Source organism: Camelus bactrianus, chromosome 15 (genome assembly GCF_048773025.1).
Source record: "Camelus bactrianus isolate YW-2024 breed Bactrian camel chromosome 15, ASM4877302v1, whole genome shotgun sequence".
Classification (NCBI taxonomy): domain Eukaryota; kingdom Metazoa; phylum Chordata; class Mammalia; order Artiodactyla; family Camelidae; genus Camelus; species Camelus bactrianus.
Window position 1 is genome coordinate 31,991,564 of NC_133553.1, and position 22,262 is coordinate 32,013,825.

The 22,262-nt window shown below is 41.0% G+C and overlaps 1 protein-coding gene across 1 annotated transcript; it reads right to left on the minus strand.

Moving 5' to 3' along the window:
* Positions 1-313: 313 nt before the first annotated feature.
* PPM1G (protein phosphatase, Mg2+/Mn2+ dependent 1G) lies at positions 314-18,206 on the minus strand. Its single transcript, XM_074341814.1, has 10 exons — positions 17,889-18,206; positions 5,670-5,739; positions 5,112-5,197; positions 4,633-4,765; positions 3,444-3,859; positions 2,727-2,864; positions 2,144-2,378; positions 1,651-1,780; positions 1,248-1,350; positions 314-926 (listed from the first exon to the last, which is right to left on the minus strand). Exons 1-10 carry the CDS (start codon positions 18,006-18,008, stop codon positions 720-722), a joined length of 1,638 nt encoding a protein of 545 aa, XP_074197915.1. The 5' UTR covers positions 18,009-18,206; the 3' UTR covers positions 314-719.
* Between the last annotated feature and the right edge of the window lie 4,056 nt (positions 18,207-22,262).

The window sequence follows — 22,262 nt, forward strand, 5'->3', positions numbered from 1 at the left end:
ATCAGCTAGAACGAGGCTGGCAGGGAGAGCAGGAGAAACCCAGCCCTGGCTTCAGTCTTACAAGGGCGGCGATTCGATCCTAACCTTTCACTTCAGTAACGAGGAAATCATCCCTGATCTGTGTGAGGATGAGCCGTGAACGGCGTGAGCCTGGCAGCGTCTCGAGGAGTTACAATACCCGGGCCCCCTCTCACTTTTATGCACACGCGCACATACACTAGGTAGATGGGGGGGTGGGGTTAGTATGGAGCCAGGGCACCCTGGGTGAGTGGCCTGGACAGAAATGGCAGGAGAGAAAAAAGGACACCATGGGCACGATTAGGTTTTGGCCTTTAGTCTGAAAAAGTGTTGATTGAAAGTGTACAACAGATCAGGTGCAAGCGGCTGGGGGCCGTGGAGCCGCCAATAAAAAAGAATGTCCTTAAATAAAGTTCACAGAGTAAAAACCAGAACCACCAGTCCTTCCCTCCAACACAACAGAGCACAGGCACAGAACCGGTGAAGAGCCCCAAAGAGCAAGGAGGAGGCTGGGGAGGACAGCAGAGGCTCCCAGGTTGCTGTGTGGAGGGAGAGCCCTCTTTGGAATGGGCTGAGCAAAGCCCCCCAGCTCCCCCTGCACACCTCATAACCACTGCTAAGGCTAAAGGAAAAAGACAAAACTCAGTCTCAGTCCGGAGGGCTCAGAAAACAGTCTAGGTGGGCAGGGGTCTGGACAACTGCTAGTCCCGCTTGGCCTTCTTCTTATTGTCACTGTTGCCATTTTCTTCAGCCCCCTCAGCAGAGAGCACCTCCTCCAGTTTCCGCTTGCCACTCTCCGGCTGAAGCTCTGCTGTGTTTCGGGGCTTGAAGCAAATGATGATGCAGGTCATGTTGTCACACCCTGTACCGTCCCCAGAAGTGTCTGGTGCCAGGCACTGATCCAGCAGCTACAAAAAGGACGGGGTAGCTCAGCTTCAGTGTTTGAATACCTTTCTGGGAATCTAAAGTCCCACAAGAGGGCTGGCCCTGCTGAAACAGGGTGGCAGAAGGAGGGGAATGGGCAACAGGTATCACAAAATAAGCCACTTGCTAGTCCATGAGGCGTAAGAATAAGTCAGGGAAAATGAGGGAAGGTGGAATTTTCTAGTCAGGGTTTAGTATTTGTCAGTAATTAGTGATTCTCGCAGGCTCTGGCCTTAACTCAGGTCAAAAGAGAAAAACTTGCATACGCAGACCAGATACCCTCTCTCCTCCACCCTAGGACTTACCTCTTCCACAATGGATGACAATAACCGAAGCTCCCCATTTTCATCACGCTGGCTTATCTTTGATTGAATAAAGTCTATAACTTCCTGGCTGCTCATCACATTCCTGGGGTCAAAAACAACAGTCAGAATCTTTTTTAGTCCCACCAAGGCAGAGTAGGGGAGTATGGATAGAGGTGACAGATGGCCAGGGCCAGGTAAACACCCACAGAGAATGTCCTCAGCTCTGCCTTAGGCTTGGGGGTCTTGACACCAAGCTGCCTATCTAGGATCTCATTATAGAGCAGCTTAAGAAAAGGGACTGAATGCAGCTACTAGAAGGATGATAGAGCAGCTAAGAGCCCTAAAAGAGAAGTAATGCTGCGGGGGAAAAAAGGGAATTTTAGGGTGTTCTGCTGGTGCTCACCAAATGCCATCACAGGCAATGACCATGAATTCATGATCATCAGTGAGAGTCAGCACCTTGATGTCAGGAAGGGCCGAAATCATCTGTTCCTCAGGTGGCAAGTTCTTGTTTCTCTTGTAGAAGTGGTCTCCTGAAATAAAGGAATGGTTGGTTGATGTATACTTTGAGCACTGATTTGTGTTCAAGGCCAGTCAAACCCTGCTATTCCCTTCCCTTCTTAACAAAGTTCCATAATTTAATGGAATGGAGAACTGAGTTCTAGTTTTTCTGCTTTCAGTCCTGTCTTGGGTTACTGAGCCTTAAGTCACTAAACTTTTCATCATCCAGAAATGATACCTATCTTCCCTATTTCACAGATGTTTAAGGGGCAGAAGTAGTAGATACAAAGGTATCTGGAAAGACACAAGGGCTATGAAGGTTACAATTTACTATAGGTAGACTGGAACAGAGAACAAGACCTCGGAAGTATTTCCAATAGTTTCCTGGCCCTTACCAATGGCTCTGGAGAGGTTGAGGCCACCGTTGACTCGCCCATCCATGGTGACCTTGCCACCAGCATTCTTGATGCGTGCTAGCTCCACTTCATCCTCCGGTTTGTGGTCATAGGACATGTCTAAAGCTTTGCCAGCCTCAGACACCACACAGCGGGAGTCTCCTGCATTGGCTACAATCAACTGCTTCCCTCGTATCAGAGCCACCACTGCTGTTGTACCACTGTCAGAGCCAGGCTTAAAAGGAAGAAAGGGAGCATGATGGGAGCTTCTGGACACCAGCTCCTTATCAGTGCTCCCCAAACCATTCCCCTATGCTTTCTCCTCTCACAAGGACCACCAAGAGAGCTTTAACAGACAAGAGGAGCATAGATTTAATCTCTTCTGAAACTACAGCACATTCCCTCCCTTTTCGGAGACAATTCTATCTGAAATACCCGGTCCCCCTTGCAGGATAAATCCCCTCATGAGTATGACTCCAGTGATAAGATAGGAAGGGGACCCCTCTCCGAAAATCACAATCAGAGGATTCACATTTGGCCTCTCAGCTTTTCCAGACTCACTGCTCCTGTTCCCCACACACACCTCTTCTTTGCCTTCCATCCCAGGCACCATCATCTCCTCCTCTTCTTCCTCATCCTCTTCAGCCTCCTCAGTGTCATCCTCATCTTCCTCATTCTCTGCCTCTTCACTGCTGTAGCCATCTTCTTCCTCGCTGCATTCCTGCCAGACGATCCCAGGCTACTGAGACTGGGATTGACCCCCTTTCCCCTCCTCCCCCAACTCACAGTCAAAACCAAGAGGCCTTGACTGAACACAGATTCTCAAACCACAGAAAGATGCAAATATATGATAATAATGGGAAAATGTGGAGGAAGGAGGAGAGGACTAGGATGGTACAACCTGAACTAGGTTCAGCAATTCACTAGCAGGAAACCATAGGAAAAGTCAGAGCTGTCAGCTAAAAGCAGCTTCCAAACAACAGGACTCGAAAATAAACTGCCCACATAAAGAAACACCCAAATATCCAAAGTAACAACCATCATCTTCTTGCTTTCTATCTAGGATACAGACTCTGAAAGGCCAGAACTAGATCTATTTGTTATAATATGAACAAAGGAAGAGGTTAAGAGGGCTAATGGTACCTGTGTTGATGGAGATAATGACTTCAAGAAAAGCTTAGAATATAGTTGGGGGATGACGTCAAAATAAAAGACAGAAAAGAGTACAAAGCTATAGAGGGCAACCCAACAAGTCCTCCTCTACAACTTCAACATCTATCTGCCCGTAACAGGTCCTTACCTCGCTGTCTTCCTCTTCCTCCTCTGCCTCATCTGACTCATCCTCACTGTCCTCAAAGAACTTGGACTTAGCAACTCGAGGCAGCTTGTCAGAGGCTGAAGAGCAGGAAGGCCCGGCCTCACCAGTGGGAGTGCCAGGCTCACCACCTTGGCCTGCCTCAGTCCCACGTTCCAAGTTGGAGGAAAGGCCCATGTGAGCCTTGGCTGTGGGGCCATTTTCCTCTGAAGAAGTTTCCCTAGATGGGTCCTCAGGTCCTGCCTCTCCGTTGAGACCCTGAGAACCTGGTTCCTCGCCTGTCCCAGCTCCAGATTTGCTGTGGGGAGCACCCTTATGACAGTTCTGCCCGTAGCGTGTCAACAGCTCTTCGATAGTCATGGTAGCCTCTTCATGCAGCAGTGCAGCCTCCTCATTGTCCACTGTAGGGAAGAGGCTAAATCAGCGCCCCCATGCCAGACTCCTCATGGAATCAGTCCCTCACTACCTCCACAGCCCTTGAGACCTGAGTTCCAACTTCCCACCACCTCCCACTCCTAAGCCTCCTCTCATTTATCAAATCTCAGAAGAATACCCTTTTGCTTCCTTCTCAAGCCATATCAGCCTCCAGAGACTTCCTTGGGTCTTTGTCTTTCACCCCTCTTCTTAGTCAAAGGAACACTAGTTACTACATGTTCCCTATCACTTCTCATTTTTTTATTGGTAAGGTGGAAATCCTACTCTGGCTGAGGACCCAGGAAGTCCACAGTACTAGTCCAGGCCTATGGCCCAGGCTTAACGACTGACGGCTATGGGTATTGGCGCATACAGTCTTGAAAAAAGATCACGTAAACATTAACAGGAACCAGAAAGATCAATCACAAAGACAAAAGATAATGTATACAGAAATGCTCACAACTACACTATGCACTCAACAAAGGTTAATTCTCTCTCTCCTTTTCATAACCACGTGTAGTACATGAGGACTTCCCAGGTCCCTAGGAAACCATCTTCTCTCAGTATTGGCACATAAACAATATATATTAAAGAATAGTTCTTTAACATTTGAAATGTGTAGTTTACTGTACAGAAACCATACCACAATAAAAGTGTTAAAAAAAATTTTTTAAAGAAAAAAATTTTTTACTGCTTAACTAAAAATAGAATAGTTCTTTAGTATGCTGATTTCCTCTCAAACAAGGGACACCACACTCACCATCATCCTCATCAGCTACTTTTTCTTTTTCATCCTCATCCTCAGTAGGTCGTCCTGCAATCTGTGCCAGCTCCTTAATGACTTCCTCAGTCGTTAGTTTGGCATCGATAGCCAAGAAGGCATCTTCCAAAGCCTGAATATACGCAAAATAATATGAGGCAAGTGTAGGAAAAATTACATAGGAGTACAAAATCAATTGCCTAAATACAATCCTGAGCACAAGGATGGGATGCAAATTAGAGAATGATCTGCCACACTACGAAACACTCATAGGTAAATAAAAAACAGCTCAGAGACTTGGGAATCAATAAGGCAGCTCTAAAAAGGCCCAGGTGGGAGTAACTCATTTTAGGCACAGAATTCTTTAAGAGGAAGTACAGTAAGGAGAAGCTAGGTGGCAATGAAAAAGGAAAAGCCAAGGACTGGAAAACAAGGGAAAGTCTAGAGAAGTGGAGAATGAACAGTGTGGGAAGACAGACCTTCTGTAGCTTGCCTTCTTTGTAGGCCTTCTGATCTTTGATGATATCAGGAAGATATTTGGCACAGTACAAGGCAACTTCCTCCCCTAGAAGAAAGGTAAGGTCACCCAGAGAGCACTGCTTCTCACACATAGAAAGTGATATAGTATCAATATACCATATTAGAGTGAATTCCAAGGGTTGGGGAGATAAAATATCTTAGCACAACTGAAACCTATTTGAAAGACAATGTTTTGGGAAGTTCTGACCCAGAAAATGGATTTCACCATCACATCTCTCAGGGCCATGCTAATACATCCCTTGGCTCTTCTCACCTGTATACTTAGTTTTCAGTGAAATAAAGTTAAATGCTAATGTAGGAAGAAGCTTCTTAGACTAAACCAAGGCCTACTAATACAATACCCTACTGGGAAGAAAGAATGGCAGAACAGAAAAACAGCACCAGGCAGGAAATGATATCTGAGGACCAGAACCCTAGAAAATAAAAGAACAAAGGACCTGAAATTTGGGGGGAGGGGAGGTTCCTAAAATATTACCAATATGATCTGCTAAAATTACCTCCATGTCCGTCATAGACAGAAAACATGGCTGTCTCACTGTCCAGCTCAGGAATACAGTTGTGAGCATCCTAGGAAAAAGAAGAGCATGATCAGCATTTCTGAGAGTCAAAGGATATTCTTCCTTGTGCATTCAGGTCATAAGGATCACCTTCATACCTTAATCTCACTAACCCTTCCCTGGCTGCCCCACATGGCCTAGAAATAAGAAAGGAAGATGGGATGATAAAATGAGAACAGTACAGGGGAACAAGAAAGGAAGGGGGGCAAGGGAGGGAAGGGAGGGGAAAAAAGGAAAAGGAGGAAGGGAAGAAGGGAGAGAGAGAGATGAATCAGGTCACTACCTCTGCAGTCTAGCAGCCTCAGCCTAGGAGATCTCAGTCCAGATGGCAGAATGTTTGGATGTTGGAACTCTAGACCTGACCCTTTTGGATTTGTGGCAACTATGGGAAGAACCAGAATAAAGGATCTTTAAAGTCACTTCCAGACCCATTCTATGAATCAGTGAACTTCAAGGAAGAAAATGTTAGGGAAGATAGCAAAAAGTGACAGAGGGCATCACCAACCTGAAAAGTTTCTAGAGTCCTAAGACAGCCTGAGTGAAAGCACTAGAAATTTGAAAAGATATACACTAATTACACCCCCTCTCCCCAACAAAAAGCACCATCTAAACAATTAATTCCCATTTTCTCTTAAAGTTTAACTCACTTAAGAAGTTACCCCTAGGCTAGGTGGAGGATACATCTACAGGAGAACAAATATCCTTCCAACAAATAGTTATTTAAACTACACTGTTTAGTACTTGTTAACTGGAATTTACAGTGCCCCATGTAATCAGCCTTCCCACCTTCTACCCCCACCTGGAACTGAGACTTCATTCAACTCTGAAGGCACAGCACACCTGAGGAGAAATATGCAATGGTCCTGCCACATCAACATTTTGTTTGGAAGGCTGTGTTTGATCAAATTCTTCTAATAATAAAACTCTGCCACCCTAAACTAATGTTCCAGGCTAAGCCAAAGTTCAGCCAAGACCATCAGACCTAGTTAAAAGGGTACCACAGCTTACTCTGCCTCATCTTGGAAAACTACCCCACCTTCAAGTACTCTCTACAGACAAAAAGGATATAATTAGCTATTTACTTTGATTAAGTATCCCTATGTAAAGTTAATAGTTCTTCTTGGTCTTTCAGGTATTAGCATTTAAAATTTTCTAATTATATTGATAAGAGATTTGAGTGCAATAGTTCTGTTGTCCCTAAATAAGACTATGCCATCATTATACAAGTCTAGAAAAGAACTTAGTTATTTTAAGGTATGGAAGGAGAGCATTTAAAAGAAGCTACCTTTGAGGGGTGGGAAGGGATAAGTTGGGAGTTGAAATCTGCAGATACTACTATATATAAAATAGATAAACAACAAGTTTCTACTATATAGCACAAGGAACAATAGTCAATATCTTGTAGCAACCTATAATAAAAATATGAAAACGAATATCTGTATACGTATGACTAAAACATTATGCTGTACACCAGAAATTGACACATTACTTCCTTGACTATACTTCAATAAAAGAATGCAAATAAATAGGCAAGCTCTAGCGCATGCGAAAAAAAAAAGTCCTAACCTCTAGTTAAAAAAAAAAAAAGGTGGCTCCATAGCACAATGGATAGCACATTGGACTTCATTAAAAAAAAAAAAAAAAAAAAAAAGCTATCTTTGTATCTCCCTCTGTCTCAAGGAGAAAGTGCCCCCAAAGCTAGTAAGCTTCCACAGAAGGCCCTTGATGGCCTAAGACCATCATCACCAACTACCTCTTAGCCTCATCCTCAGGATCTAGAGAGCACCACATACCAAAGGTCATCTCCCTTTCTCCTTTTTCCAACCACTCCACAACCAGCCATGCTGACATCCCTTCCCTCTTCTGTGCCTTCCTTTCCTCTCATCAACATCTTAGCACCTTCTTTTCTTTTATGATCGTCCTTTGCCCCAGCATCCTCTACCAGTGGTTCTCAGACTTGAATGTGCCTAAGAATTCATCTGTTCATTTACTCATTCATCAAATATTTGAGTATCCATTATATGCTGGTATTTATTCTGGGTGCTCAGGATATATCAGTGAACAAAATAGAGACATGTGCTTCATAAAAAACATTCTAGTGAGGGATGTAGACAATAAACACAATAAATAGGTAAATCATACAGAATGATGGTATAATTCACATAGAAAAATGGTAGTGCTGTGGAATAAAGAAAAAGTAGAACGAAGTGAGGAGGACTGAGCTGGATGACAGAAAAGCAGTTGGGGAATCGGCATAGGACACAGCTCAATACAGGCATGCCAAACCCATAAGAAACTGTCTTAGCAGTCACTACCTAGGTCATGCTGTGAGTATCTAATCAGTTTCAGCAAAACAGTTGTGTCACATTAATGTTGATTTTAATTCTGTTGATTTTGCAGTTTGACTTGTTGGCATGGAATTTATGTTCAGTCCTATGTTTGCACACATTTAAGTAACATTAAATTAAAATCATTTTAGTGAATATTGGAGTTCCACAAATACTGCCTTCCTTAAAAAAAAAAAAGGAAGATTTCCAAGATATTTTGTTAAATAAAGCAAGCAAAGTACCCAGTAATATATTTAGTAAGCTGCTTTTCGTGTAAGAGAGCATTGGAATAGATACAAAGATACACAGAAAAGTAATAAAAGCAGTAAACTGTGGGAGGGCATGAGGATACAGACAGACGGATCGGAGCTGGACACCCATGGGAATGCTTAGCTTTTTCAAATGTAATTTAAATATTTTTTAAAAGACTCAATATACACCAAAATTTGAGATGCTGGTCCAACTAATTCTACCTTTTTGGTAAAGGAGAGAGGAGGAGCCTTCCTGTCGACTACTTCCCAGTGGAACAAGAGAATCAACTGGTCTTTCTTTGCCCTGCAATGCCATTCTAAACCACAGCTGTACCATTTCTTTTGAACCTACACCTCTATTCAAAAAAACTTTTTGACTTTCTCATCTATTCCTCACAAGACCATGTGATTTTGAAACAGAAGATCTAGCCTTAGTGAATATATGAAAAAATACTTAACCTCAATAGTAATCAAAGAAATGAACATAAAAAAACAAGGAATTATCCTTTTGTGTAAATTAGAATGATGAAAAAGATTAACAATACCCAGTAGTAATAAGAGTGAAAATAAAAACATTCTCACATTTTGATGAACAGGAATATAAATTAGTAGTTTCCCAGAGGACAACTTGGTAGTATGTATCAAAATTTCAAATGTGTATATCTTTTAATCTAGTAATTTGACTTCCAAAAAGTTTATTTAATGAGAGTAATAGCACAAGGATACAAAGATATGAAAGACTGTTCATTACAAAAAAAAAAGAAAAAAGAATGTCCATTACAGACTTATTTATAATAAAAAACAATTATAACCATCTAAATTTCCATGGATAGATTGGATTACAGACAGTACATCTCTCCAATGGAATACACAGCTGTTAGAAATGATGAATATGGGTTCATTTGGAAATGAATTCACAATATATTAAGTGATAAAAAGCGAAAAATAAAAAAATCTGTATGTATATGTTAGAAGTCTGGAAAATCACATATCACATTTAGTGGAGAGTGAGATTTGGGTAATAATTATTTCCTACTTTTCAAGATTTTTATTTTTGTACAGCTAGCTGTATTGTTCCATTTTGAATAATGACCACAACACAACAAACCTATGAATTATCCTTACACTGCCAAACTACCATACACTGTGTGATCTCTGGTCAGCTATCTCTTGGTTTGCCTCTGTTTTACCCTCTAATATACAGAATAAGAGTAGCTACATTACTAACATCATCACAGGACTGTTGAAAGGATGATGTAAAATGTAAAACTTCTTTGTAAACTGGAATGTTATATAAGTATATATATTCTGCTCTGAAATTAAGCACTGGTTCACATTTTCCTTCTCTCTCCTTTTTCTCAAAGAGGAATGCCCAGAATAAAGATTCACCTTATGCCTTGAAGTCTCAGTTCCCAGAACTACTCCACATTACATTTTTCCTCCACCTCTTGGTGAGGCTTTGGATCTGTATCACTGGAACTGCTCTACCTTTTCTAAGTACTTCAATTTCCCTCTTATATCTTGGATCATAGCCTCCCTACCTTTACCCTTGTCTGTCTTTCTGACCCTTTCTGAGCCAGAGCTAAGTATTTTAACACTGTCTCTCAGCAATCTAGAAAAACTCATCCAACCTTGTATAACCTGACCAATTGCTTTCTTTACCCTTGAATCAGAGCTACTAAGTATTACTAGACATAAAATGTCATGAAATCATGTTGATTGTAGTCACTACTTCCATTTAGCATTTTTTTCTCTATTCTGCATTGACTCTTAAATATATTAGCCACAACCAGTCACAACGTTTCCCACACTATTCAAGTTCTCAAAGCTATTATTCTTTCACTCAGATGAGCTAACCTAACCTCCTACTTTACTTAGATCAAGCTCATATTTTAAGATCTACCTCATCTTCCCTATTCTAACTCAAAATTTCTCCATAGCTTTATCTAACCTCTCCTTCACTTCTGCCTCAAAAGTAGTATTTCTCCTCTCTTCCCAGATTAACATTTCCTCTAAACTCCTAATCTCAAACACTTTTCCTCCAAGATCATACTTCACAGAGCAGGCAATAACCATAACAACAATCCAAACAGCCATTTTGCAGGCTTCACTCTCCCCAACCGTTGTATAAATTGGTACTAAACAGCACCAATCATGTCAGCTTTCTTGAAAGTTCTCTTGCGTTCTGTGAAGAACTGTAGTTTTATACCTCCAAATGCCTATTTCTACAGGATGTCCCTTCTCCACCTCAAACTTAACATATGTAAACAGGAACTCAGCTGTCTCCAAAAAAATCAGAGCTTCCCCTACAGGTTTTATTTCTGTCAATGGAATCTTAACTCTCCCAGGCAACACCTAATACCAGTCCTCCTTGATTTCTGGGCTGTCTTCCATCACCCATCACTGAGTCCTGCTGAGTTTTCCCTCATAACTATGATCCTGGACTACTTTACTCTAAATAGGATTTTAACTCCTCTCCTGTCTCTACTCTTTGCCCTCTATAATCTAACCAACATACATCTAGCTGCCAGATTAATCTCCCTAATATAATATCTTATTGCTATGCCCTTCAATGGATTCTACTGCTACTGTTAGAGTAATTCCATACAACTTATTGGCAATTTAAGGCACTCAATCAACATTCCTACCCATCTCTATAACCTGATACCACTCCCTGAAAGACACTACTCCACTCAACACTGACCACCCTACCCCAGCAAAGTTGTAAGTGTGCCTGCCTCAATCTTACCCGCTTTTCTTCTAATATTTTTTTCTTCTCCCACTCTCCTCCTCCCCATTTATTTATATTATTTCCTTAAGGTTTCACCACCTCCAAGAGATCTTTCTTAATCATACTAATACTGTGATCATTCCCCACTCTAAACTGTTTTAATATTTATTGCCTCTACCAATAACTTGGCCCTCAGCATATGCTATCTTGTATTGTAATCCAACATCCCATAGGGGAAAGGGGAGTCCTAAGTCTAAAACAGTATGAAGACAGACTGTCTTAAATTTCTTTACAGCTCTGGGGCCTAACACTATGTTCTGTAACATAGCAGGACTTCCACACTTGCTTATGGTGGTGAGTTCCCAGCTGCCTCAGAACAAGTATCTTAGGGATAACTTCTCCTTCATTTACTACCCTAAACCTAGACATGTACCATAATACAACTATTGAGATGGTCTGGAAGAGATGATGCAGAGTACATAGATCACCTGAATCAGGGTTCTTAGGTCTTGCCTTACTAAATTGTATATCACACAGTTCCTTCTGACCTTCTAGACAACCGTATTAATAAAGGCTTGGTTATCCTTTCTGATGTCAGTCTCCTAAGGTTATAAATACATCCACAAAGGCTCCTATGTCACTGGTCAACCATTTAGACTTATGATACATAAATTTATCTAAGTCTTTACAATTCAAGACCAAAAACTTTGAAGGTGGTTGGCAAAGGAGCTACATTTTTAGTTTTAAAAAGTCAAGTAATACTAGCTGACTTTTAAATTTATATGCATGTATTACCACTGTACTACAGACTGAATATTTTGTGTCCACCTAAAACTCATGTTGAAACTTAATCCCCAATGTGAAGGTATTTGGAGGTGGGGCCTTTGGGAGGTAATTAGGTCGTGAGGGAGGAGCCTTCATGAATGAGATTAGTGCCACTGTAAGAGACCTCAGATTGCTCCTTTGCCTTGTGAGGACACAGCTAGATCAACACAGCCATCTATGAACCAGGAAGTGGGCCCCCTCCAGACTCCCTGATCTTCAACCTCCCAGCAGGGTTTCAAAGAGATATTTATACATCCACATTCATAACAGCTCTATTCACAATAGCCAAAAAGTAGAAACAACCTAAATGTTCATCAACAGATGAATGCGTAAACAGGGTGGGAAGGGACAGATGGGATCTCAAAATTGTAGAATAGATAAACAAGATTATACTGTATAGCACAGGGATATATACACAAGATCTCATGGTAGCTCACAGAGAAAAAAATGCGACAATGAATATATATATATTCATGTATAACTGAAAAATTGTGCTCTACACTGGAATTTGACACAACATTGTAAAATGATTATAAATCAATAAAAGATTAAAAAAAAAGATGAATGGGTAAACAAAATGTGGTATATACGTACAATGAAATATTATTCAGCCTTAAAAAGAAAGGAAATTCTGACACACGCTACAACACGGATGAACCTTAAGGATGTTATGCTAAGTGAAAAAAGCCAATCACAAAGACAAATCTATCTTTATATGAGGTACCCACCGTAGTCAAATTCATAGAGACAGAAAGTAGAATGGTGGTTGCCAGGGGCTGGGGTGGGGAGGGGTGGAGGAGTTGTTTAATGGGCACAGAGTTTCAGTTTTGCAAGATGAAAATAGTTCTGAAGACTGGTTGCACAACAATGTGAATGTACTTAACACTACCGAACTGTATGTTTTAAATGGTTAAGATGATAAATTTTGTTATCTGCATTTTACCACAAATAAACAAACTTCCTACAAAGAAAAGCCCAGTCTCAGATGGCATCACTGGTAAGTTCTACCAAATATTTAAAGAATTAGTATCAATTCTTCACAAACTCTTTCAAAATATAGAATAGGAGGCAATACTTCCCAGCTCATTCTATGAGGCCAGTATTACCATGATACCAGATATCACAAGAAAACTATAGACTTTGTAATACTCATCAATTCATCTACAAATTCAGTGCGATCCTTATCAAAATCCCAGGTGCCTTCTGTATGGAATTTGACAAGCTGATCCTAAAGTTCATATGGAAATACAAGGCACCCAAAAAAGGAGGAACAAGAAAAAGAACAAACCTGAACGACTCATACTTCCCAACTTCAAGACTAACCACAAAGCTATAGTAACCAAGACAGTGTGGTACATAGATGAGTGGAAGAGAATTTAAGAGTCTAGAAATAAACTCTCATATTTATGGTCAATTGATCTTCAACGATGCCAAGATAATTCAATGAGGGAAAGTAATAGGCTTTTTAACAAATGATGCTGCGACAACCAGATATCCAGATGCAAAAGAATGAAGTTGGATCCTTTCTTTATACCATATACAAAAATTAACTCAAAATGGACCACAGACCTAAATGTAAAAGCCAAAACTATAAAACTCTTAATAGATAAACTAGACTTCATCAAAATAAAAAATTTTTGTGCTTCAAAGGACACCAACAAGAAAGCAAAAAGGCAGCCCCCAGAATGGGAGAAAATATTTGCAAAATCACATCTGATAAGGGACTTGTGTCCAGAATATATTAAACAAACAAACAAACAACACTTACCACTTTGCAACCACTATGGAAAATAGGCAGTTCCTCAAAACGTTAAACATGGAGTCACTAAATGACCCAGCAATTCTACTCTCAGGTATATACTCAAGAGAAATAAAAACTTATTTCCACACAAAGACTTGAACATGAATATTCATAATATCATTATTCATAATAGCTAAAATATGGAAATCCAAACATCATCAGATGATGAATGAATAAACAAAATGTGCATACAATGGAATATGATTCAGCCATAAAAGGGTATGAAGTACTGGTTGATAATGAAATATTATTTAGCCATAAAAAGGAATGAAGTACTGATTGACTCAAGATACAACATGGATGACCCTTAAAAATATTATGCTTAGTAAAAGCAGTCAGACATAAAAGGTGACATATTTTAATGAAATGTTCAGAATAGACAAATCCATAGAGACATAATGTAAATGAGTGGTAGCCAGGGGTTAGAGGAGCGGGTATAGGGAATGACTGGTAATAGTTGCAAGGTTTCTTTTGAGGGTGATGAAAATATTCTAAAATTGATAGTGGTGATGGCTGCACAACTCTGAATATGTTAAAGACTACAATGTACACTTTAAATGGATATGGTATGTGAATTATATCTCAATAAAGTTGTTTTCAAAGGGATATGTATATACATTTTTAATTACTATATACGATTAAAAGTTGGTAATAACCCATCTTGCAACTAGATCTAGAGGTAAACAGAAAACATCTCCACTAGAATTGGTATTCAGTTTATAGTGTGTCATTAAACATCAGTGATTCTCTAAGATCAAAAGATTTGTGCCTCCAGACTGCACAATTTTGATGGCAGGTACACAATGGCAAGAACTACTGATAAATTAAAGTTAAACTTCTACACTCAGATTCAAGCCCTTACTTCCCAAAGTACAATTCCAAGATGATAACCCAACAGAGAGTCAGGGGTTGAGAAGTAGCATTAACAACTGCTAGGGGATTGAGCAATGGAAATAATTTAAGTAAAATATTCTTGAAATCTTGAGAAATAAGTTCTGATTGTAACTCCTTGAAAATTTATAAAGGAGTAGTACAGTAGAAAACAATTTCTCCATACTCATGGACATACATTTGATATCATTTCATACTACCTTTGAATTGTGAAAAATAGGTACTGCATGCTAATCAAATGATATCCTTTTATGAAAGTTGCTTAACTACATCCTAGACAAAGGATTTCTGATCTGGTTCAGCAAGCAAAAAGTTCTTTAAGCTACAGAGATGAGACACTAAGCTGAGGATCAGACAATACATGCTCTTCAGCCTCGGATGCCCTGTCTCAAGTGGAACCCCACAGCACGTTTGTGATACCTCATTTTCTATTTCCCCTATTAATATAATGATTGAAACTGTCATGCATGTATCTTAAGAACTTTCTGCTCAGCATTATCCATACTTAATTCTAGATGACCCTCTGACCATTCATAAGCAAGCTTCTATGTGGCAATAAACAGCTAGCCTACTCAAAATTACTCTAGGTATTGATGCTGCCTTTAAAAGGGGACAAATATACAAAAAAAAAAAAACTTCATAGAAAAAAATCCTAACTCCTCATAGGAAGCACTTCCATAGAACCTCATAATCAAAAACTAAAAGTACCCTAGTCCCTTTAAAACTACATCAACTAAAACTGTTTTCAAATTGGACTTCTCATTAGCCACCAAAATCTTAGAGCCTTTCCATATGTATTTCTCAGGCACCCTTCCACAACCTACCTGTTAACCCCCAAAATATATACCTCAACCAGCTTGAGGGTCCCTCCAAATCATGGAGAAGGAAGAGAAGGGAACATCAACTGTGGAATTTTGATTACCCCTCCTCAAAACACCCTGAGGTTCCACAGCAAGAGGGGCTGGAGAGGCAGAAAGTATAAAATGCCAGCTATTGATAGTTGTCACCCTTGCCTCAAGAGAAGGGATAAAACAGTGCTCTCTAAGGCTGAATCTATGCATCAGTCAGGATTTTAGCAGCCTTTATAATGTGTACCAGCGTGATAAACTTACCTCAACTGAATCATTAGGATCAAGCAAATAAGGTCAATAAAATTAATAAGTTGGTGGAATTAAAGCCCTAAAGGTTAAGAGGAACAGGAGTACATTTTCTGAAAAGATAAGATTCACTCAAGAGCTAGAAGTCAGTTATTTTCTTGCCATAGGAAATAAACTGTTATACTTTAGGGAGAAAGGAAACAAAGCCAGAAGGAAAAGTATTTGCGCAGCAGAACAGGATCCCAAACAAGACTTCAAGAGGATTTGATTAGGTACATTTAACTATTCAAACAAAGGTAAATTCAGAGTCCACATAAGATTTTAAAACCCTAAGTGGTTATCTCTCAGGAGGAAGATAAGGATCTAAGAAATAGCCTAGCAAGAGCTGTACAAACCAAACAGCCCCTGATGAAAACAATCATGTTCTAATTACCAGAGGAAAAACCAAAAATAAAGGGAAGTGTCCTGCAGACAAGAAGCAAACAGTACAGAATCACTGAGCAAACGACGACTTGGAAAATTGAATATCCAGGCAACTCAATTCATAAAGAAAACTAGAAAGAGTACCAAAGAAATGGGGAAATAAAATAGAAAAACCACAGCAGAGGAAAGTGGAAAATATGGAATGAGAAACCTAAAGGAAAAGCCTTACTGTGAGATGAGACAGTCACCTCAAATCTTACAATTTTAACAGAAAATGCCATAGAAATGGAATCTCTAAATTACCTAAAAACCCAAACCCCAGCCTTACATTATGGCTTTCCTTAGGAAGCTATATCCAGATATTTCTCCCAGTCAGACATCACATTTACCAAGCACCCAGTAAGCTCTATACTGGACACCACAGTGAAATATGGATGCTTCACCTCAGGTTGACACAGATGAGAACAGTGTTCAACATGTGTCCTGAACAATTTTCATCCTACAGATTCTTTCCAAGTCACAAGTATCCTAACCCCTCCAGGCCTCAATTTCTGAGATGTAAAACTTGGGAGCCAAACTTGGTGAGATGAACTATAGGATCTTCTCCATTCTTGAAATTTTACATCTAATGATAAAAGTCTGCTGTGGGTGTGAAATCTGAGTCTGAGGACAAACCATTTAAGCTTATACTGTCATTCCAGAGCTAACCACAGGGAGGAGTGAGGGATTTGAAGAAATTCTCGAGGGAGATAGTATTTGGCTGTTACCTGAAGCCCACCTAGTAAGTGGATAAACCCTCAATCCCAGCCATAATTAGAGCATTTCCCTGGCTCCTCTGCCTAGATCTCACAATACTCTTCACAAAAACGCACCTTACATATGTCTTTCTCCCTTTCCTTCCCATCATAGTTTTCTCTGTTCTCCTTTGTAGTTTCACATCCGTTTGCCCAATACTATTCCTTTTTATCTAGAATTTTTGTATTTTCCCTTTATACATAGTGAATTTTACTATAAAAGAAAAGTCAGCTTTCTGTACGTTAAGATCCCCCAAAAAAGTGGATAAAATGATTGAAAATCAAGAAAACTATAAACTACAACAAGCACAGGCAAATGACAATTACTAAGTTTTAGAGAAATCCCGAGTGAGAAAAAAAATCAAAATAAAGATGTAATTATAATAATTGACACAATTCAAATTTTCCAAAGGCCATAAAAAGGCCCTGAGAGAATACAAACTAGTGACAATTCTTGGAGGTCAGGGCAAACCTCTGAAATTAACATGCACTGCCCACGGCCAGGCAACTAGGTATTAACAATCTGTATGTCCGGGCTTCCTTTCACTGTCAAACTCCTTGCCCAGAGACCTCGCACATCACATATTAAAAAAAAAAAAAAAAAAAAAGTACAGTCATTCACACCTATTCGCCTCTTTCTAGCCAAATAACTGGGTAAACAGTCCCTCTTTTCATACTCCCACACTAAACCTCACACCGTTTATGAGCCTGGAGGGCTGGGATGGTACAAGAGAATGGCGCGAAGGCACGGGGAGGTCGGTCAGTGGGCGGAAGGTGCCTCTCCCCACATGGCCCAGCCCTCCCCGCCAAGCTGGCCCCTGGCACACGGTCCCCTAGCACCGGCAGCTCCCTCTCCCCCCGCCCCACGCCCCGCTCTCGCTGTCGTCTATTCAAACTGTCGTTGCGGCCGCAGGCTCTCGATTCGGACCCTTCCCGGGGGATGACCCCATCCCCCCGCTCCCTTTCTCCGTCGGGTTCCCGCCCTGCAGCGGCCAGCCTAAGGGCCGCTCCCGCCTCACCTCCATGGAAACGCGCCAGCCTTGCATGGCGGAGAAGCCGTAGGGCAGCGGCAGGCGCGAGGCGCCGACCCCATCCCCGGAGCACTTCACCGTGTTGGGCTGGGAGAGGTAGGCACCCATGGCGGCGGCTGGCCGGTGGCCTCAGGGGCAGGTGAGCGAGGCGTGACCCGTGCCGGCGCCGGAGCCAGAGCCCCGCGGGCGCTCGTGGCAGGAGCGGGCCGGGCTGCGCGGCCGACGCAAGGTGCCGGTGCAAGGCGCGAGGCGGGCCAGGAGGCGGTAACGGGACGGGAGCAGAGGGAGCGGAAGCGGAAACGGCGCCGCTTCAGACCCCGCCCGGCCGGCGCGGCGCGGCGCCGCGCAGCGCTGTAGGCAGTCATTTCCTTAGCAACTCGCCCCGCCCGCGGGGACAACGGCCCGCCCAACCGTCGCTCCCGCGAGATTGGCGCGGTCACGCCCACCAACGGCCGCGGCAGGCTCCCGGCGGCCCAGCAAGCTTCTTGTACATTGTACCTCTGTTCTGCTGTCCCTCGCCTCCGCTCCGCTACCCCGGCGTCTCGCGTTTTGTCTGAAGCTCTTTTGTGTGGGACCTGGCGCTTCCGGTCTATCCTCCAGCGTGTCAGCTCCCTCTCACCACCGCGCCTTCAGATACCGCAAACCCCGCCCGATACGGTTCAGTTAAAGTTGACTAATATTTGTTCTGAGCTGATGAAGTACCTGGCCAGGCCTTGTGAGGCCTGTGCGAGTAGGATGTGAGAGTGTTTTTGACAGAAGTAAATGAAGACCTTGATCTGTGACCCACTCAGAAGAAATCAAAAGAGAGTAGGAGAGCTGTGGCTTGACGTCCTCAGGATGCCCCAGGCATGCGTTTTGCCAGGGGAAGAAGGAAATAATGTTAACAAGGTTGCAGTTGCGGGAATGAAAGCAAACTGCATTTGGGAGGGTTTTTGAGGAAGCTGCTGGTCTCGTTGGAAAGTGATTTTAAGTGGTAGTGTTAGATAGGATAGAGATGGTCTTAAGAGCCAAAATGGGTGAACTTGGACTTCACTGTTATCCTGGTGTAGCATTTTGGGTCTGTTGGTCTAGTCTTTGTGTGCAGTGTAGATTGGAGAGAAAAAAGTCTGGTTAAAGGGCTCTTCATCTAAGCATGAGATAAGGGCTGGGATTAAGGTAGTGGCACTGGGAATACAGATAAAGGAACAAATTAGGCAATAAGAAATTGACAGGATTTAGGAATAAATTGGAAAGGAAAGGGAAAATTCTCAAAGGTTAAGCAGATTGATTATTTTAAAATACAAAACTAATCATGGCTTTCTCTTGCTCTTCAGACAATACAAATTCCTTAACACAGTTTACCAGACCCTTCATGCTTTAACCAATTCTTGCATGTCTCTCCCATTTTCTCTCCATTTCTACAACTCGGTGCTTCAGCAATATGTCTTTGGGTTCCTCCAAAGCCATGCTTTCTCTTCCTATGCTTTCACCCATGGAAAACACCTTCCCACCCAGCTACCTTCATCATTACTTCCTTGAGGAAGTCTTCTCTAATATCCCTACACTGGTTTGGGTCCCCATTTGTTTGTTTCCTGTTAGACTATAAGCCTTTAGGAAGGTGGAAACTCTGGCAGACTTACCATTGTATACTCCAGCATCCCTAGCACAGTGTTCAATAGCATTTAAATACTTGTTGAATAAATGTCACCAAAGTTTGACCCAGAATTACAAAAATTGGTGGAGTTGTTAACAGAAAATGGTGTATTGGAGGGGGTAAGGGCAAGGTACATGCTACTTTTGGGAGGAAATGATAGGTTGGGTTAAGGTGACAACTAGGTATACAAACATTGAAAATATTGGCCCTAAATTAGACTATAAGGGTAGAAGATGGTAATTAAGCCTGTTGGTCATCATGAACCTGGATCCGATCTCTGACCAAGACAGTGTAAAGGGAGCATGAAATTACTCAGCCCTGACCCCTTCATTCCTCTAAGAATGGAATATGACATTGTTAAAAAAAAAAAAAAAAAAAAAGCACGAGTTTTGATACATATTACCTATGTGGTTTTTTCACAAGTTACTTATTCTCTCTCAGACTCAATTTAACAGTTCCTCATCTATAAAGCAGACATACAGCATCTTCTTTTCCAGATTGCTTTAAGGCTAAGGGGAGCTGAGTATAAAATGCCAAGCTTGCATAAATGTTGTATTATTACTCAAACAAATGTCTACTATTTATTAAATATATATACATATACAAGGTAAATATGGAATGAAAATAACATTATGTTCACAAAAAAAAGAGAGAGAGAGATGGCCTGAAACAAAGTGGGAGAAAACTTGAGGAAAAAAAGTGGGAAAGAAAATATGATTCTAGGAAAAAGTAAGGCACTGGGAGGGCAGTGGTGTCTCAGGAAAAATGAAGATATTAAGGGATCTTAAGAAAAGAGGTGGGAAAGAGGCAAAGAATATGAAGATTATCCTCTCCTTACTCCATTTCTATTTTCCCCAAAACCACTGTGTTACACTTATGAGTATGCTAAGTTTTCATGCTTTGATAGCGAAAAAAAAATTTAAGTGAAAATACCCCAAAACATTGTATTAACAGATTGACTTTTCTGAGTCTGTCTTGAGCTTTGGAAATCTGACCAATCAAACATGGTAGCAGAAGCAGCTTCTGAATATGTACTTTAGGGGCTGGCCTAAATGAATAAAGGGTCTCTAGAATATATAGCAAGTTCCTCAACAACAAGGGATAAAGGCATGGAGCTGGTTTGTTGTGCATAGAAAACAACTAATTCTAAGCATTTGGTAAGTCCTATACATATTCACAATTATATCCCAGTATTACTGTTGCCTTCTTTCAAAAAATAATAGATTTTTATAATTAAAGTTAGATTACTTACATTTTCTTGTCCCTCAAATTAATCAAACATTGAAAATAACAAATACTTGTCATTTTTTAAAACCCTTTTTGTCTGTTTCTATTAGCCCCTCTTGAACTTCTTTCCAGTTACCTCTCATAAGAGAAAGAAGAAAACAGGTGGTTTAAACTACTGTTTTTCAAGCATGAGTAATTTTGTATCACTGAGACATACCTGCAGATCCCAAGGGATTTAAGGGACACACCGCTCCCCCTACCCAGGCTGGGCAACATTGCTTTAAGTTAAATGCTAACTCCGTAGTAGTATGTGACACCAGTTAAATTGTAAACTTAAACATAACCTCTAGATCAACCCAAAATGTAAAATGATAATCCAGGTGATCCAGAAGATGCTAACATGCTTATATCATAAAACTTAAAGCACAAAGTTTCTCATAGAAGTCTCAGAGTGCCTTGAGAATTCAAAACTCCCAGAGGGTAACAGACCATAGATTGAGAAACCTAACCTACATGTGGAAGATGTTAAGTGAGGAGAGAATGAGAGAAGGGTAATAAGTTGAAACCTAAGTCCTCCCAGGCTTTTCCTAGGGTTCCTAATTCTGTTTTTTACCATTCATATATTTCCTTTATATCCAATTTCTAATGACATTATACTATTCCTAAAAGATTGCCTTTGGAAGCTCAGTATTTTTATGCTTTATTCCCTTCCTGTGTGTGATTAAAGATGACATATTGGTCCAGGGAGGGGGAAAAAAAGAGTAGGGGCAAAATTTAGGGCTAAGAAAGAAGGAATACAGATACTTCAAAGTTACTAGAAAAGAGAAGGAGTCCATTTCTGAAGTTCTGGTCCAGCCTATACTCCTTGTTATACTCATAACATAAAGTCAGAGAAGTGTTATATTTTACAGTTGCAGCTTTATATTTCTAGAAGGCAAGATGCAAATTCATTTTGAAGCAGTCTACCTTTACTTAGGGAAGTCACTAGAATGAGCCCCCAACACATACATAAAGCAAATACCCATGTTTATCCTAAAGAAAATCATGAAATGACCATTAACCAAAATTCAAATATTTCATATGGAGCTGCTGGGGTTAATGTATTTACTAGTATTATAAACTGTGTCTTTGACAGGATTGTGACCTTGCAGGGAGAGAGAGATCTGTTTTTTCCCCTAAATAAGAATATAGACTGGAATGTTTCTTCAAATATTTTGTTGTTGTTAGGAGACCTATGTATATTTTTATGCAAGTGTCTGCTCACAGGTGATCACAAAACTGGAGCCTCCCTGAGGAATGTGCCAATCTTATCTCCACACCTCACACAGAAGGACAGACTGATCTGAACAGCTGGTGTCTCACAAAGTGGTGTTACGTAGAGCCAAATTATCTGAAGCCCAGAAAGTGCCCATGATTTCTGGGATTGCAGCAACCAGGCCAAGGTGGAGGTGAGTTTTTCCCTCTCAGGAAAATGATAGTCCTTCATTTAGTTGCTCTAGAAT